This window comes from Oncorhynchus tshawytscha, linkage group LG12 (genome assembly GCF_018296145.1).
Source record: "Oncorhynchus tshawytscha isolate Ot180627B linkage group LG12, Otsh_v2.0, whole genome shotgun sequence".
Taxonomy (NCBI): Eukaryota; Metazoa; Chordata; class Actinopteri; order Salmoniformes; family Salmonidae; genus Oncorhynchus; species Oncorhynchus tshawytscha.
Window position 1 is genome coordinate 41,477,704 of NC_056440.1, and position 19,959 is coordinate 41,497,662.

General features: G+C 43.5%; 1 protein-coding gene across 2 annotated transcripts in view; it reads right to left on the reverse strand.

Moving 5' to 3' along the window:
• The window catches only part of LOC112263310 (disabled homolog 2-interacting protein), a 124,805-nt gene that overhangs the window by 23,436 nt on the left and 81,410 nt on the right, over window positions 1–19,959 (reverse strand). Inside the window, exon 3 of one of the 2 annotated variants that reach the window (XM_024439426.2) lies at window positions 14,707–14,825. In XM_024439426.2, coding sequence (XP_024295194.2) covers window positions 14,707–14,825 — 119 coding nt within the window. Of the gene's footprint in view, window positions 1–2,736; window positions 2,906–14,706; window positions 14,826–19,959 lie in introns of those variants that run through there. The other variant, XM_024439424.2, reaches the window with a different exon arrangement.

Here is a 19,959-nt window from a genome sequence, read left to right on the forward strand (position 1 = left end):
ACATACTATGAGATGTGTAACGCAAAATATGCAAACATTATTCATGGGACACTAGTCACTTTAATAAAGTAGCCAGTGATTTCAAGTCTATGTATATAAGGGGCAGCAGCCTCTAATGTGCTAGTCATGAATTCAAACTACCACATTAAATGCACAGCACAGCAATTTATGCAGTTGATGTGCTTGTCGTCATCTCTTCTACCACGTCCTCCACCATCTGTTGTGCAGTTCCAGTCGGTTTAAGTTAAAACATCAAAAGGCAATACAGGTGTAAACGAAAAAAAAAAAATGTTACCGATGTTGTGCCCGTGATCCTATTAAATCATTATTCATCGCTGCAGCCATCTACACGTTTTTACCTCCGATATCAGATCACTTAGTGGCTTTTTGATATGGGACTGTAAATACGGGCTACTTCCAAAATGCCTCAAACACTCTCTGCTGACAGGAAACATGGGCCCCAAAAAGGACCTCTGTTCTGAAAAGGAAACACCCGAGTAAGGATGTCACACAAAACAACAGGCAGAAAAGCATGTTTTAGTGAAGGGGAAAAAGGAGGCCGATTCTTAGAATCCAGATTGCAACAACAACAACAAAAAACAGTACGCTAACAATCGTACATCAATAACGGCAAAGTCAGAACACACCAAAAACAGTACGCTAACAATCGTACATCAATAACGGCAAAGTCAGAACACACCAAAAACAGTACGCTAACAATCGTACATCAATAACAGCAAAGTCAGAACACACCAAAAACAGTACGCTAACAATCGTACATCAATAACAGCAAAGTCAGAACACACAAAAAACGAAAACAGGTTAAACATCATCACCAGGGTTTCAAAAGATGCACATACAATGTCTCTAGGGCAATCAAAAATGTATGTGGGGCTATCACTGTGTCCAATCTAGTTGGGAGACAGGTCAATCAAATCAGAGAATCTTTGTGAGCTATCACGAGCGAGACTGAACATTTTCTAAGCTCCTGTGTGTTGAAAGAAAAACATTTTGCCAAAAGCCTGTATTATTTTAGACAATGAACTTAAACTAATCCCGTTGAGGGTACGAAGATCAAAATCGGTAAATAGATCAATTTCAAAACATCTGGATGCCATGTCTCTCAACCGGCTGGCTACATACTCACCTGTTTGGATAATGTCATGAGTATTTGGAGTCCAACCATTTTACGATACCAGCTGCACACAATGTGTCAGAATGCGCCTTGAAAAACAGAAACTGTTCCATTTGATCCATGTTTTTAATAGCTGAACGACTTGAGATTACGCAATCTCTGCACTATCGGCATGGATGACCATTGCATTAAACTTGCAAGCCTCTTTCTCAAAGCTGCTTACCACGGTAATACTCTGGCAAAATAAGTACATTTTGAAAGGACAGGGTGAGAGTGGGCAAAGGTAACCCGCTGTATAACCTACAGTTGCATAACTGCACAGTGCACATAATACTAGTTGCTACATAACAATTACTGGGTGTCAAGCACAAGAATCATTGGAAGCATGCTAAATTGATTACTCAAATGTATGCTCCATATTCAAAATATGACCAGTTTAAGTGTTTGAATGAATGAATAAATGAATACGCACTAAACTGAAGTCTAGCAAACAGCAAGCTGTTCAAAGTGCTGCGACTGGGAAGATCCTGTATCACACAGGCTTAGAAACGTGATGACATGTTTGCGCCTCCTTTTGACAACTGGCCCACTGCTAAGAAGACGTCTGATTGCCTCCAAAATGAGCTGTGACAGGAGTTTGGATTTAATGAGCAGCAACACGTTAGTCCAGACTCCAGACCCAGAATCCCTCCATCAAAAGGCCTCTCTGTCTAGTGTGTGTGTTTCTGAGACAGGCGCGGAAACGTCGGCATGAGAATCGCTATGCCTTTTGTTTTTTCCCTCTACAAGGCAGTAAAAAAAAAAAAAAAAAAAATATGCGATGACAGAAACCATTAAAGCCCTTCATTTCTCACCTTTTCTCCAACCTCAATTTGAGTATTGCAGTCAGAGAAGCTCTGCAGAACTGCTAAGAAATCTCCAACTCTCTATGATCACACGTGTGCACACTCATGCTAAGTGCTGGACGGACACACACACACACACACACACACACACACACACAGAGCTGGTTGCCACTCCTGTAGTGAATATTTCAGAAGAGCAACATATCGGGTGGCTGCCTTTCAGAACGCAGATGAAAAGTGATTTTGAGACCCACATGGTGTCTTTCAACATATCACATGCCAACAGTTTTGTCATGTGTGAACACTGGAGTCATAGGACATTAGAAACTAAATGGTAATCTGGGAGAGGCGTTAAGCGCCGGGTGGAAGGTCGAGGACATTCTTGAGATGTCATTACAGAGTGAACTACAGTGTTGTGCATCTATTCTGGCACAAAGGAACACTATGCTGCCTGGCTAGACACAAACATGAATGTGTCTACTAGGAGCAAATATTGACTGCGACAAGCCATCATTCAACATTTTCATTCTATGAAATAAAAACCAGAACAATCAGGGTGACAGCTAGACTACCGCCTTGCATCCAAACACAAGAAACACCCTCAAAGTCTATAGACAAATAATAAGATGCCAAGCCCACAAAGCCTATATAGAAACTCTGAGACCTTTGCGTAGAATGCACTGTGTCAAGCATTCCTAACACACAGAGATGGAGACAGTGCAGTCCATCAGATGGAGTATGAGGCGGAATACTCACCGGACATTGTCAGAATCCCTGGGAACAATTTGAGCAAGGAGGAGAAAGAGGAAGAGGTGGTGGATGAGGAGGAAGCCGTCTCAGTGCTCCATTTTCTTCTGTGTGGTGAGAGCGGAGGAAAGCATGGTGGGGCTCATTCAGCCCTGCACAGCGTGCTGCTGCTAGCCTATTGCTCTCCTTCCCTCCCTCCCTCCCTCCCTCCCAGTCTGTCAGTCTCCTCTGGACTCTTTATTCTAGCCACGCCGAGAGAGCCACAGCCTGCCCTACTTCCTTCCCCGCTACGCTCCTTTAAGTGGGCCACTGCTCCCTCTATCTGGCTGGCGGAGGACTGCTTGTGCCCACCGTCTTGTGCTCCCTCTCTCCATCCCCCTCACCCTCTCTTTCGTCTGTCTGGCTGTCTGTCTCAGTGTGTGTGAGCGCGCGCGGCGTAAGCAGGCTGTTTGGTGTGCTGAACCTCTGCCTGCCCCCCTGCTGCAGTGTGTGTGCGCACGTGTGTGTGTGGTCTTTTGTCCTGGTGTCTCTGTGACGGACTGGCCTGCTCCCTACACAGAGATCTGCCTCTGGGGAGTAGCAGTCACTCACTGCAGATCACACAGCTCTCTCTCTATTTCTCGTTCCTCTTTTCATAGAAGCAGCAGCAGGGACAGACCAAAGGTTAGTGGTGCTGCACCACGTACTTAGGGGGTGCAGTACAAGGTGAGGCCATATGGTATGCTGTTTGGTCAATCGGATCGTTTGAAGCTGTACTCTGTTCAGAAGACTTCAGCAGCCTTGTTCAGAGTGCAGCACTCACTACAGCTCAGAGCTCTAGAACAAGGGTAAAGCATAAGTGGTCCTTATCTTCCCTATAGTGTCAGAAGAGTCACATCCATTAAAACAGCCACCTCTGAGAATCAAAGACTTTCACTCATGCACAACTTACTGGAAGCGCGCACACACACACACACACACACACACAACGCTACATTAAATAATATACACACTTGATAAGTGTCAGGTTTTTCGTGTTTCTATGACAACACTGCGTCAGGGAAAATGGTATCTTTGCTTCCTGGCAACTGACACTGTTCACGGGTAAGTGGGCAATTTTCAGCCTATTTTCTTTTCTACACTTCACAAGATGTTTTTTTTTTTCTCCTTCCACACAAACGATTGTGTCTTTGGAGTCTGACATGGTAGGTGAGTGCGCAGGTTGAGCCACACGACCATGACACGTAACTTACGTCACCCACAGAATTTAGGTACCTTGAGGGCATTCTGCGCATCTCCCCATTATTGCATGAGAAGTTAACAATTATCCTCTTCGGCATAAAACCGTTGAGTACTCCAGAGGAGGATAATATAGGTTGCTAAGCAGTACTGTATTAAAAGTGGCGTAATGGAAAAAAAACAAAAAGACATCTTAGTAAAGAATAGGAGAGATGGCGAAATCACAGCCCAAAACTTGGACTGTGTCCTACAAAAGTGATTTACCCCCTGCTTAACGGCCCTTTAACAATTAGGGTACCCAATTACAGGCCAGAAACCCACACAGGACAAATAAGTACGTGCATGTGCGTGTGAAACAATGAACCGCAGCGGTCAAGGATTGGGTTAAGCTCTCACTTAAAACAAAATAAATCCAAAGTAACAAGATAGGGGCTTTGTGCTGATCAGTGGGATTCACTGTCGTAAACATTATAGCTTACTACTTCCATTGCCTGATCAGAATAATGTACCAGCATATACTGTAACTTTCCACATCAACAAGATCTCCACCACAACACTGTCCTGACCTGCATCCATGATGTCACTTCCAGTAGCGCTGCCATTTCTGGGCTAGTGCGTCGACAAGCATCAGTCTTGCAGCAGACAGAATCTTGTTTTCTGTAGCCATTAGTATCCGATTCTCAACAAACGTGTGCTAAAATGTCAGACACAAAACTGATAGGAAACCCGGTACAGCACCACCAGCGTAATAAACAATGCTGTCCTCCTGGCATGGTGTTTACAGGCTCTCGGAGGCTCCAAATCCCGACAGGACTAGAGCAGGGATGGATTAGCATGCGGTCTGTCGGTGAGAAGATCTCCGAGTCATTTCCCATGTCAGGCAGTGTTGAGAAGACAGGACGACAGTACTCCTGCTCCTGTCAGGAGTTATCGTACGGGCCTGCATTATTAAGTTGCTTGGCTCCAAGCCGATTAAGTAAGAGAGCACAGTCATGATGCCAGGAACATTTGACTGAAAGTCTCGACAAAAGGGTCTGTTCTGATACAAGGACCAATGTGTAATGTCTTCTACAAACCAGTAGTATGTTACAATTTGCGGTCACTATCGAATACAATGCATTTGATGTGTAAAATGAACCTCTAAGTGAAAATGTGAAATTTGACCTGCTGTTTGCCAACAGACTGCCCTCTGCTGGGTGGCCTTTAAATTATTATTATTATAATTTTTTAAAATATCTGAACGAAGGCTCTTGCATGTCTTATCAATCTCTCTGAAAACAAAACACCCTATATAAAGGCTAAGCTACATATGGTATTGACATAATAGGTTTCTTCAATGATTTGTGTGCATCTGTTCCAAGCTGATAATGTGAAATTTCATTACTTTTGAAATAGAAACAAGTTTAAAAAAATGCTGCATTGTTTTGTGTGGGTTAAAAATATCAATTGTTAGCTGATGATTGCCTGATACGCCTAATCTTAGGAAGCACGCGCTGAAACTGTATTGTTGAGACAAATATGTTTTATAATCAGATGCACCACACTGAGTGAAAGGGCATGCATGGAGACATTTCGCAGTTGTTTACTCTCATGGATTAGACCTAGGCTAAGTCAAACCGGGCCAAAAAATGTGGCACTGTTCAGAGGTTTGTGGTCCAAGCCGAATTCATGAACAACAGAGGCAATAAGACAATGGAAATACGGCACTGAAGCTTAACTTACGATTACAGGCTACTAAAACAGACTCATTTATCAAATAGGCTTTATCTGAATAAATCAATTACTTTTTAACAGAAATATGGATAGGAGATTTGACATCAGTATTGCAATTAGACAAAAATACAATGAAGACCTAGTCCCTAATTGTAGTGTACGGATCCAGTCATGAGGCATTTTTAATACTTATATTATTCAGGAATCAATAGATAGATCTCATTTTTGGAAATGACCCTTGAAAAGCGAGAAATCGTACAGATTTAGCCTATAATAATAGGCTGCCCTACAAGATTAGGAATTCCCTCACCTTCCAGAAGGCATGAAATGCCAGCAAGTCATCCAATTAAGCATGAATCTCAGAGACTCAAAAAGGCTGCAGACAGCGAGGCCAAATCCTCATCCGGTAATTATTATGCGCCACATCCATATCGCTAATCCCTGACTGCCCGGGCTATGCCAGTAAATACCTGAGTGACATTGAAACAGTTAGGATGCATCTGAGAACATACAGTACATTATTGATTCATTTTATTCAGTGCATTTCCTGGGTAGAGTTACCATTTATTTTACTAAATCAGGGGGCTATAATGTTTGTGGTGTAGAATGCATGGTCAGTCAGTCAGTCAGAGCAGATGGCTCAGGAATGGAAGGAGCAGGTCCTCTTATGTCAAGGAGAGAGAAGCGGGTAACAGAGAGCATGCTCAAAGAGACTGGGGGAGGGGAGGAGGAGAGGGAGCCCATTCAGCCCAATTCAGAGGGAGGCACACAGACTAGATGGGCTGGTTGGTTAGGATTTGATGAGGCTAATCCCAAATAGGTGCCAGGGACCCATTGTCTGTCTACACATCACACACATGCCCAACCCTATCTCAATGTACAAATCGCATCCACTCTCCTTAGGCTCTTACACTTAATCCACTACGTCGGGCCCTACACTGCACGCATATACTCCCATCACGTCCATATCTCAGCACATAGCAGCATCACTGGCCTTTCCTAGTACTCACAGCTTTGGTCCAGAACCCAGAGGACCTACCCACTGAGCAATCACTGGCTCAACAAGGCCAATAGAAATACAGTATACAGTATCAGCTGGAATGCATGCCTGTGTGACTATAATTAATACAAATACATCTTGTTATCAGGCTCGGGAATCTGAGACAGCAGCTTGCCATCAAAACATTTCCTCTTGGTCCTCCGAGTGGCGCAGCGGTCTTGAGGAGTCACTACAGACCCGGGTTTGATCCCAGGCTCACAGCCGGCCGTGACCCGAGAGACCCATGAGGCGGAGCGCAATTGGCCCAGCGTGGTCTAGGTTAGGGGAGGATTTGGGCAGCTGGGATTTCTTTGTCCCATCGCGCTCTAACGACTCCTTGTGGTGGGCTGGGCGCCTGCAAGCTGACTTCAGTCACCAGCTGGACGATGTTTCCTCTGGCTGGCTTCTGGGTTAAGCGGGCGGTGTGTCAAGAAGCAACGCGGCTTGGCAGGGTCGTGTTTCGGAGGATACATGGCTCCGACCTTCGCCACTCCCGAGTCGGGCTTAAAATAATAATAATTTCCTATTTCTCTGCCTTAAAGCCCAAAGAAAGACAAGGACTCATGCATCTGAGAAGCCTTCATATCTCCTGGTATTACTGTGTGTTCTGTTCTCATGCCTGGCATTCACTCGGTTACAGAGCTGTGTGCAACTGTAATTAATTAGTCCACTGCCTGTACAGTACTGCCCTGAGCTGGGGTATAAATATGACCTGGAAACCTTTTCTATGGCTAACCAGGCAATGGAAGTGAGACCACTGAAACAGTACAGCCCTGGGTGGGTGCCTCCTCCTCAGTTCACTGTTCTGGGCATCTACCCGAAGAAAGGCCAAGGCGACCCGGGTCAGCAGAACAAATGTCTCACAGACAAAGGAGGTCCAAACACATGGCATTATGTCACAACACAGTGTGCAGCTATGGAATATGGAGAAAGCCCACTATATTAGCGCATCATACAGGCTTGATAATGAGATGGCTGATAATGGCTTGATAATGAGAGGGCACATGTTCAGAAACAGTAAAGAACCTTACCTATCACATCTATAGACAGTCAACTTATTAAATCATAACCTCGCATCATATCCTTCTGAACAGTCATTACCTCCTTGCCTCTGCAAAAACCCAAGCCTTTTACATATGATTCAGTACATCACAAATTGGCTTATTTATTTACTAGCTGACTAAATGGTAACACAGGATAAACATACACACTTAATACATAAAAACACAGGTCCCTAGCAGACTGACAACAATATGGCTGCTTGTTACAAATTACATGGAGAGGGCGAGAGAGGGACAGAGACACAAACTTGGTACATTTAAAATGACTCTCACTTATTAGTACTCCTATACTTTGCACACGAACCGCCACCCGCTTAGAGTAAGAAATTATGAATGCATTTACGTGAAAATGCCTTGGTTCACCGTGTATCTCTCTTGGAACCGGGCAGCCTTGGAAAGGGGGTTGTGCCTTTTAGCGGCACGCTTGTAAGGCTCTGATTTGTCCCAAAATGGTTTCACAAGTCTCCTGTTGTCCTTCTCTGTAGTTGTCCGGTATCCGGTGACTTGTCGTGTAGTCCTGAACAGATGATGATGCCTCTTTGAAGATGGGCTAGCCAGCCGTGTTGACGGTTCCTAGTGGGGGGATGAGAGTAGAGTACTACGGTGGTTTGAGCAGAGTAGTAGAATGGTCCCACTTCAATTTGCTTTTCTAGATACTTTACTTAGGACAGCTAATCAGCCGTACCAGTGATTGTCCGGGAGGCGAGAGTTCAAGCCACTTTAAACGTGAGCTGAAGCTCTACGTCTCTCTGGTCCGATATGTTTATTCTTAACCCATCATTTCATACAGTTTGCTAGAAAGGGCGGTTCTGTCAGGCTGGCATGCTCTCTGACCTCACTCAGGGACGTAACTTGTAAAAAGTTCTATAAAACAATTATCTTACAGTTTCTCAAATCATATCCCTCTTAACAAAAACACAATTTTCATTTTACATGCACAACGCATAGGATGGACACTTCACACATGTAGTAGGAATACTTTCTAAGTTAATGTTTCCTTTAATATTTTTAAAAACATAACAAAATAAACTATATGACAGTGTTCTATAGATCGCCTCTGACCATTTCCCACATTCAAAATACCAAAATATTGTTCCAGTATTTGCTTTAGAACGTGTTAGGGCTTCAGCAAGAGTCTGTTGAAACAACATTCTTTTGGTGAATTTGGAGAGGGGGACCTGAATCTTCTACCTTGATTTACAACAGGGCATGAGTTGTTAACCCCTCCCTGTGTGTGAGAGGTGGTCTGGCTAAAGTCAGTCGTTGCAAACCTGATCTGACCTATTTGGATCCTTACAGGACAGTCATGACACATAGAACTGAAAACGTGTTCCTCTCCACTTTCTGGACGACCTAGTTTTGAAATCAGTGGAATGCCCGGTGGAATTAGAGTATGATAGCTAAGGAGATGGAGACAATTCTGCATTTTGATTGTGAAAATGCAGAGGGATTACATGTTCAAACTAAGGACAACCATGGCATCCGTGACAGAGGGAGAAGCGTCCATCCATGTAAGATAGTCTAGCTAGCTACATTTTCAGATATTATACGTTTTTAATTTGGTCAGAAAGTCATTTTAATTTCAAGTTAAAGTGTACTGTAGCTAGCTAGCTAACGTTAAGTGTATGATCTGTGTAGTAATATTATTCATATCTCAGAGCCATTTGCATTGCTAGTCAACTTAACATTAGCTAATATGAGGTTTCTGTGTTATGCACTATAGCCCGTTACCATATATATGATTGAATATTATCTGCTGTTGGCTTGTGTGGATGTATGTATGTGTTATGCAACATAGCTGACTTGAAACATTGTTAACAGTTTCGAGGCCATGGGCCTTTCACATGATGGAAAAATACAGAATAACATAAAAACGGACACATACAGAACGTAGTGTAGCAAACCACAGACTGTTTTGTTAGAACTCAAACTTAACAATAACATAAACCAGATATGTGATAACGGTATCTAGGGAATGAGCGCATAGATACTCGACACAGCAAGTTACATCTATCAACTGGAGCGCCCGGGGGCTGTTACCAGCTCGTACGACAACTATCAACGATAGGCTGGGTGAGTTTAAACCACGCCCAGTCTCTACTCTGACAGGCCGCTCGGAAGCAGGAACTACTACTGTCATCTGGGTATATTATAATATCTTTGTCAGGAACAAGTCAGTTCTCTGTTTTGCCCTGCGAGGTGGGACAGAGAGCCCGTATATACAAAAATTGCATTTACCACTTATTGCTTAGCTAATAAAAAATACATAGTATACAATCGGTGACTCATTGTCATATTTATCCTGATACCAGATTCGAATTGACGCAATTCTAACACTAACAAGCTAGAAACGGCCCAAAACAATGTTAAGAAAGTTGCTTTTAGTTGCCTGGTTTGCTAGATTGACAAACAAAATACATTTTTAAACAGAACCATTTGAATTGCTAGCTATAGCCTAATGTTAGCTAGCTAGCTAACGTTGAACCTAGTTGGTTAACTACCTGCAGATTCATGCAGGGTTGGAATATTATGAGTTGGGATTATGGTTAATTGTTTAGCTAGTTAGCTACATGTTTAAAACAAAACATCACTGTGCAAGTGACCATTTTACTAGACCTTCTGTATCCTGTCGTTGTCACAAATATTTGATTTTACCAGAGATGCTAATGTGAAGAACATGACCTGCACCAAACGTATAACATAGGGCCAACAAGACAGTGTTCAAGTTCTAAAATTCTCCAATAGAATGCCCTGCTTTCATTTCATCACACTCACAACTGTAAGCTATTTTCTGTAATTGGCCCGCCATTAACTTGTAAATAATGATCTTATTGTGAGTTTATTTTCCTGTAATATTGAGGACAAATGAACTAAAATAAAGACGTTGTCAGCTATATGATATGGTCAATATTTGAACTGGCTAGCTAGAAACTAACAAAAACATTGCTTAGAAAGTTGCTTTTAGTAGCCTGGTTTGCTAGACTGACATATACTAAATACATTTTTAAACGGGTGAGTTTATTGGTGTTAAAATACACTAGTTATGCTATTTTGGACCACCAGGCTGCTGATGTCATGCAGCCTGTAGTTTTTGTGTTTTTAACTTTTCATAACGACAGGTTTGATGTCGGACGACAATAGAATGTTCCTGATGTCACTGATACAACTGTCGATAGACATAGTATAAACCAGCCTTTAGTCTTTAAATCTTGGTTGTTTAGTACATTGCCTCACATGTGATGCCTTAAAGAGATGAGTGGGGCTACAGCTTAAGAGGGTGTGAATAATGCTGAATGGGTGTAGACAAAGAAGAGCTCTCCAGTAGGTTTACCAAATCATTCAAGGGCCATTTTCTCAAAAGTGAGGTTACAAGTTTATCAACTTTCAAAGCAGAATTACTTTCCCATTGTTCCTCAACTGTAGTGTCTGATATACCATTTTCTAGCTCTGAGTGAGCCTCTAACTTTATATAATGTAAAAAAAAAAAATTTCATATATTTCAACAGACTGAATCGAGCCGGTCGCGGTCACATATGTATTGCGATTCAATACTGCGATTTTATTGCAATTTGATGTTCTAAAGATACTGCTCACTATATGTATAATGCAGAGAGACGAGAAAGCGTCAGAAAAAGAGTTTATCAGTTAGGGAAATATAAGTGCTGAAACCATGTTGACTCACTATTTAAAAAGGAAGATGGACAACAAGCTATGGGATGAAGTTTTGGCACATGTACAGCCGACTACCACTAGCTAGTACTGTTGTACAATACTTGGAGTCAAAGTATCGATATGATATTGTTCAAAATAATATTCCAATAAGTAACTGTATCGATCCCCCCCCCCCATCACTAACAGATATAGGCACTTCATTCAACCTCTATATTTGAGGGAAGTCCATGTAATTATAGAAACACAAAACACTCACTCGGTGGGTTGTGTAAACTAATTGAGAAGAGTGGACCTGCCATAGACTGTTGATGATGGCACCCCCTCGGTCTGCTCTTCTACACTACTAGAGCCAGGAGCTAGGATGCCAGTTCCAAACACACCCACACAAACACACCCTCAAAAGTAACACCCACAATTCAAGCATCTGTGGTCCACTGTATCATAGCCAAGTGGTTAGAGTGTTAGGCCAGTAACCGAAAGGTTGCTGGATCGAATCCCCGAGCTGACAAGGTAAAAATCTGTCATTCTGAACGTGGATGTTGATTAAGGCAGCCCTCTGCACCTCTCTGATTCAGAGGGGTTGGGTTAAATGTGGAAGACACATTTCAGTTGAAGGCATTCAGATGTACAACTGACTAGGTATCCCTCTTTCCCTTTTCCCTTACTCCAGTAGAGCATACACATTACACACTGGGCTCCTGAGTGGCACTGCATCTTAGTGCTAGAGGTGTCACAACCAGATGTGATTGGGAGTCCCATAGGATGGCGCACAATTGGCCCAGCGTCGTTTGGCCTTGGCAAGGGTAGGCCGTCATTGTAAATAAGAATTTGTTCTTAACGGACTTGCCTAAAAAAAACAAAAAACAAGCATGGCCACTAGTGGCTGTGTAGATAATAAATCAGGCTCCCCTGCCTTGTGGTTGCCATGAGGAGGATTTCCTTTTCGTCCAGCCCCGGGATAATGGGCAGGTGTAATGGTGGATGAAATCTCCTGACAGCACAGCACAGCTCAGCCAATCCCTCTCCCACCTCAACAAGAGCCTGTACTGTGTGTGTCAGTTAAGAACCATATAAATCCCTGCATGACTCTAAGTCACTGTGGATAAGAGCGTCTGCTAAATGAATAAAATGTAAAATGATTCACAGCAACAGTCAGCAACCACGATACTGTCTGAAGAGTGTCATTCTACCACCCAGTGAGATGACACAGCCCCACAGCATGACGGTCGGAGAGAAGGACCGAAGTTATTTGATTTTTTACAGGTATGTCAATTAAGAACAAATTCTTATTTACAATGACGACCTAACATAAAAAACAACAATTACACTATACGTGCAGTATCGATATACACAATTACACAATACCTGGAAAACAAACACAAACCACGAAAAGTAAAACACAATCATATGAAAAAAACACATTCTTCAGTAAAAACGCCCTCCAACATCCACTTGAATTGCAATAGATCAGTGGTTCCCAAGCTTTTTACAGTCCCGTACCACTTCAAACATTCAACCTCCAGCTGCGTACCCCCTCTAGCACCAGGGTCAGCGCACTCTCAAATGTTGTTTTTTTGCCATCATTGTAAGCCTGCCTCACGCACACTATACGATACATTTATTAAACATAAGAATGAGTGTGAGTTTTTGTCACAACTCGACTCGTGGGAAGTGACAAAGAGCTCTTATAGGACCAGGGCACAAATAATAATCAATAATTTTGCTCTTTATTTAGCCATCTTACATTAAAAAAAACATATTTGTTCATTGAAAATTGTGAATAACTCACCACAAGTTAATGAGAAGGGTGTGCTAGAAAAGATGCACATAACTCTGCAATGTTGGGTTGTATTGGAGAGAGTCTCAGTCTTAAATCATTTTCCACACACAGCCTGTGCCTGTGTTTAGTTTTCATGCTAGTGAGGGCTGAGAATTGTTTTATTTTATTTATTTATTTGACCTTTATTTAACTAGGCAAGTCAGTTAAGAACAAATTCTTATTTTAAATGACAGGCTAGGAACAGTGGGTTAACTGCCTGTTCAGGGGCAGAACGACAGAACGACCTTGTCACCTCGGGGGTCTGAACTTGCAACCTTCCGGTTACTAGTCCAACACTCTAACCATTAGGCTACCCTGCCGCCCCAGAATCACCTCTCACATAGGTACATGATTGCAAAGGGCATCAGTGTCTTAACAGTGCGATTTGCCAAGGCAGGATGCTCTGAGCGCAGCCCAAAACAGAAATCTGGGAGTGGCTTCTGATTAAATTTTCACAGAACCGCTTGTTGCAATTTCAATGAGGCTCTCTTGTTCAGATATCAGTAAGTGGACTGGAGGCAGGGCATGAAAGGGATAAAATCCAGTTGTTTGTGTCATCCGTTTTGGGAAAGTACCTGCGTAATTGCGCACCTAACTCGCTCAGGTGCTTCGCTATATCACATTTTACATTGTCCGTAAGCTTGAGTTAATTTGCACCGAAAAATTCATACAATGATGGAAAGACCTGTGTGTTGTCCTTGTTAATGCAGACAAAGAAGAGCTCCAACTTCTTAATCATAGCCTCAATTTTGTCCCACACATTGAATATAGTTGCGAGATAGTACTTTTGCACATACAACACACTGTGCCTGAGGAAAGGCACTACTCCCAATATAAGTGAACCCCAAAATCAATGTAGTTCTCATCATATTTGCGCCTCTTCGATGATCCAATGGCCCTGTCTGTTGTTTGGTGCTTTCCCGGTTAAGGGGGCAGTAGCTCTTCGGCTGCATCAGATTCACAACTGTCGGTGTCCACGCTAGCTTGTCTAACAACAAATGTAGAATTACTGATGCTAGCATTGGATGTGCTCGTGGAAGCAGAACAACTTGTGTTGTCAACAGGTGTAGGTGTAGTACTGCTGGTAGTAGCAGTACTACCAGTAGAGCTGTTATGTGTCTCTATGGACGCGGGCCGTACTTTTTTTTTTTTAACCATTGATCAATTTTCGAGCAAACAGGATGAGCAGCAGCTACGTTTGGCTACATACGGACCGTTAGTGGAATTCCCGTGAGAGAGTAACGGTTAATGTGATTGGATGTTAATTATTTGACTAGGCTACCTGTATTTGACATTGCGTTGTTATTTCGCTGAACACTAGATGGTTCATTTGATTTTTGACAGTGAAACAAGGCTACTCAAGCGAGAGAAAAAAAAAAACTCACTCAAATGTATAGTTAGACCCGTTGGAAAATAGTTGTGTGTGTATGTGAAGTACTTGTTCAGTTGCATCTCACCTGTCATTGTCCGCGGTTTTGAAGCCCGGCAGGATGTTTCTGAAGCTGCTGTTGCGGTCCAGCTTGGGTTGGCTCTTGGTGCGTTTGATGGAACCCTTCAGTCTGCGACTCAGGAAGCCCTGGACAGGGAGAGAGGGGAGTCGCCGTGGCCCAGGGGGGAGGAGAGAAACCAGAGAGTGAAAAATTCACTCAGACTATCCTTTCATTTTTTTAAAAATAACACAATATAAATGGTGGAGCAACAAGAGAAAAATTATGTTGATTGCGTGCTCTCCGTCTCCTCTCATCCGTGGCATTTGGAGAGAGCAGTGCATTGTTGTGTGGATCACTCCGGCACATCTGCTCGCTGTGCACACACAGCAGAAGCAGCCGCGTTGATGTGCGACTCCCCTAAGTCCCCGTTACCATGGAAACTGTTGGCGGGCGTAAAAAAAAAAAAAACTGTATTCCACATAAAATGACAGGACTGGAGCGGCCGCGAGTTCAGAGGGGAAAGCTGAGCATGTGCTTTTGAGAGACTGCCCAGATTAGAGAGATTTAAAAAGAGTTGGATTATTTCTAAGACCTAGACCTGTCTGTGTTAGAGTAGAGGAGGGGGAAAAACAAGATACAGCCTCAGCGACAATCATTTGATGAGATAATGATGGTGCTGCAATCCTAAATACTAAGCAAGGCTACTTCCCTGTATAATTAATGAATTGCATTAATTATTATTTGAGCAAATGAATGAACTATACCTGCCATAGAAGAAGACAGTGGGAGGAAAGATGGGAAAAGACTGTATAAGGCTGTGGGTATTAAGGACAAAAAGACATCACCAAAAGACAACACAGCTACATACCGGGACATTATTTTTTACAACATATCGTTTTGACAATATCGCAATCTGATTTTTGCACTAGTTCGGCTGTACCTGCACCAAAACTTTTGTATTTCTCCTTCATAGCTTGTTCTCCATCTTGTTTTTAAACATGGAGCCAATTTGTTTTCAGCATTGTTCATTTCATGACTGATAAAAAAAAACTAATTTTCTCATGGCCTGCTCTTGTCCCTCTGCAGCAGATGTTTGGACCGTCGAACCGCAACAAATCACAGTATAGAATCTGAATACATATTGAACTGTGAGAATCATAAGAGTCGCAAATACATATTATATCAGCACACAGTATCGTGATAATATTGTATTGTGAGGTCCCTGGCAGTTCCCAGTCTTGATCATCGGACAGAGACTGGTGAATAAAATCCAATAACAGCTTTTCACTGGGATCGGTCTCACACTTCCTTTCCTACTGGCTCACAGACACACTAAACAAATGAACAGCTCACAGACATCACACCATAGCTAATGTAGCAGCGCCGTGCACACAGATCTGTGAAATGGACCGTTTCCTGAATAAATTGTCGATGCTAGTCGTCCTAACAGAGTCTGTTTCAAGGAACAACATGAGCCAAAAATAAAACTTTTGCTCAGCCAGAAGAGAAAAATATCCATCTGCAATATTGCACAAGCACCGCTCCTGAAAAAATTAAATGTCTATTCCTTCTGGAGTAGCCTAACCAAGGGTAATTTTAAATTACAGTTTGTTACATTTTACAGCCTACATTATATTTGTGCCATGTGAATTATACCAACTCCACAATTAATCACGAGCTCCATGCAAACAGAAAGGAAATCTTCAATGTGTCCAAGAAATGCGTGACACTTGACTACTAAAATGCACAAAAAAGGAGGGAATCATTCACAACGTCACATTACAGATGTTGACCATAGCCTAGCACTCGGTGATGAGGTGACTTGAGGTTGGGTTTTACTGGTTGAAGTCGACTCCCATTTCTAAAACGGGAACCTTCAAGCAAATTAGTCCTTCAAAAGACCTTCCAAACATTTCTGCTTCTGGCAAAGAAACCATCCCTTCCAATTATGACAGTCTCTTGGGAGGCATTACTCCTTTCCTGCTGTAATTTGTGGGGAATTTTCTGGGCTCTCTATTCTCAGGCCTTCCCCTCCAATGACATTTGCAGAGTGACTGGGAGGGGAATTATTAATGGGTCTCGACAGGGCTGGAGGAGGGAGAGGCGTTTGATAATGCAGCAGACCCCAGCTCCCCTACAGAGCACCTCTGGCATGGGTAGGGTAGGGCAGGGCTGGGCAGGGCAGGTAAGGCACAATGGATGAACAGTGATTGGTCTTTGTTTTTATTTTTTGGCGGGACCGCAGTGCTGCATGTACGTTTGACCACACACAAAATCTGGAGTTTGGCACACACCATTGAGGAGTGGTGCTGATCGAGCCAGTATGTAGACCTAGAAGTAGAACCTCAAATCAAAGACTCACGGCTGTGTTCAAACTACAGCGGAAATTATCCCGTTCTTCTCTCTTTACAACGTCAGATTGGTATGAATGAGACTGGTGGGATATCCTCCTCTCTGTTGGTTTTTCCTGCTGGTTCTCACGTGGACCACCTGCTAGCGGTATTGAGTTCCTCCTGGGGCACTGGGCCTCGTCCTCACAGCCAGGGGTCCTCATTCCCCGTTTCTCCTGCTCCAACAGGCTCCAGGTCCCCCTCCCACCCACCCAACCACTCTGAGCTCAGCTCATGATGGCCAGCCTCTCGCCCTCCAGTCCCACAGTAAGACACGAGACAATTAGTGGGAGGAGCCACAGTGTGTCAACACCATCCCGTGTCATCCTACGGCTTTCATTGGGCGCATCATTTCATTCGACTTTATCCCATTTGAGAACATCCTGAGAGAGACACAGAAGGAGAGAGGAGATGTCTGTACTAACCTATATTTAGGCATATCCTTAAAGAGAGATTGTCAAATGAAAAGCGAGGCACTGCATCACTAATAGTGTCATACAGTGAAGGCCTGGATGTCTCTCCTGTAATGCAAAGAGCAAGGGTAATCCGTCACCATGCTCTAATCAGCTAACGAATCCACTGACGTGTCTCAGGTATGACGAACCACACGGAGGGAGGCACTCAGCAGTAATGTCACCATGGTAACCTGCACCTAGGAGAACTCAGCCAGGGTGGCATTGGAGGCACCGGTGACTGAACAACAACGACTCAGCTAGGCTACGCTAGCAACAGTCCTACGCCAGCCTGCCAGGGCTTTGTTTGGCTGGGAATTCTCAGTCCCATCTCTGGTTACACAACAAGTCATTAACAATTGATTAGGCTCTGTGGCAGTGAAGCAAACGAGGATAAGCTGATCAGATCTCTGTTGTCTCTCCCCTCCAGCGTGACCGCTGAAAGCCAAAATGCCATCTGACAACAAAGGGGCTGGTCCTCTAGCACCACCAGCCTGACCTGAGGGCTCCTCCATCTACCTAGACTCCATTTAAAACACAGTCAAGAAGGTTACTGTGCTCGTCTCAATCCAACAGAGGTGAATGACATGACCTCCATCTTACAGTAAAGAAAGCCCACAAACAACAGGTGTGTGTGTGAGTGATCACTGTCAGCTCCCATCATCCGCTCTCAGGGGAACACAATTATCTGATCATATTCTGTTGAAATAACAAGGACCTTCCCTATGGGGGTAAGGCACCGGAGTCTTGCCTCCACCATTAATAGCCAGGAAATAGATTTTCCCGGCTAAAGAAAGCTACTGAGACAAGGACATAACCACACCTGTATTTTAAAACCCAAAGCTGTACATCAAAAGCACTAAAAATGTGGAATTGTAGTGGCCTACACGATTTACATGCAGTTGGTTTATACAGAGTAGATGTCAAATATATCATGCTCCCCACTGACCTCTAGAGGGCATGAGACAAACAATAGTGTAGCTGTGTGTTTAAGACAGACAGACAGACACACACACACACAGAAAAACACACACACAGAAAAACACACACGCACACACACACACAGAGACAGACACACACACACACAGAAAAACACACACGCACACACACACACAGAGACAGACACACACACACACACACACACACACACAGAGACAGACACACACACACAGAGACAAACACACACACACACACACAAAGAGACACACACACAAAGAGACACACACACACACACACAAAGAGACACACACACACACAAAGAGACACACACACACACACACACACACAAAGAGACACACACACACACACACACACACACACAAAGAGACACACACACACACAAAGAGACACACACACACACAAAGAGACACACACACACACAGAGACACACACACAAAGAGACACACACACAAAGAGACACACACACAAAGAGACACACACACACAAACAGACACACACACACACAAAGAGACACACACACACAAAGAGACACACACACACAAAGAGACACACACACACAAAGAGACACACACACACAAAGAGACACACACACACAAAGAGACAAACACACACACAAAGAGACACACACACACAAAGAGACACACACACACAAAGAGACACACACACACACACACAGACAAACACACACACACACAGACAAACACACACACACAAAGAGACACACACACACAAAGAGACACACACACACAAAGAGACACACACACACAGACACACACACACACAAAGAGACACACACACACACAAAGAGACACACACACAAAGAGACACACACACAAAGAGACACACACACAAAGAGACACACACACAAAGAGACACACACACAAAGAGACACACACACAAAGAGACACACACACAAAGAGACACACACACAAAGAGACACACACACACACACACACACAGAGACAGACAGACACACACACACACAGAGACAGACACACACACACACACACACACACAGAGACAGACACACAAAGAGACACACACACACAGAGACAGACACACACACACACACACACACACACACACACACACAGAGACAGACACACACACACACACAGAGACAAACACACACACACACACACACAAAGAGACACACACACACACACACACACAAAGAGACACACACACACACACACACACAAAGAGACACACACACACACACACAAAGAGACACACACACAAAGAGACACACACACACACACAAAGAGACACACACACAAAGAGACACACACACACACACAACAGAGACACACACACACAGAGACACACACACACAAAGAGACACACACACACAAAGAGACACACACACACAAAGAGACACACACACACAAAGAGACACACACACAAAGAGACACACACACAAAGACACACACACAGAGACACACACACACACACACAGAGACACACACACACACACA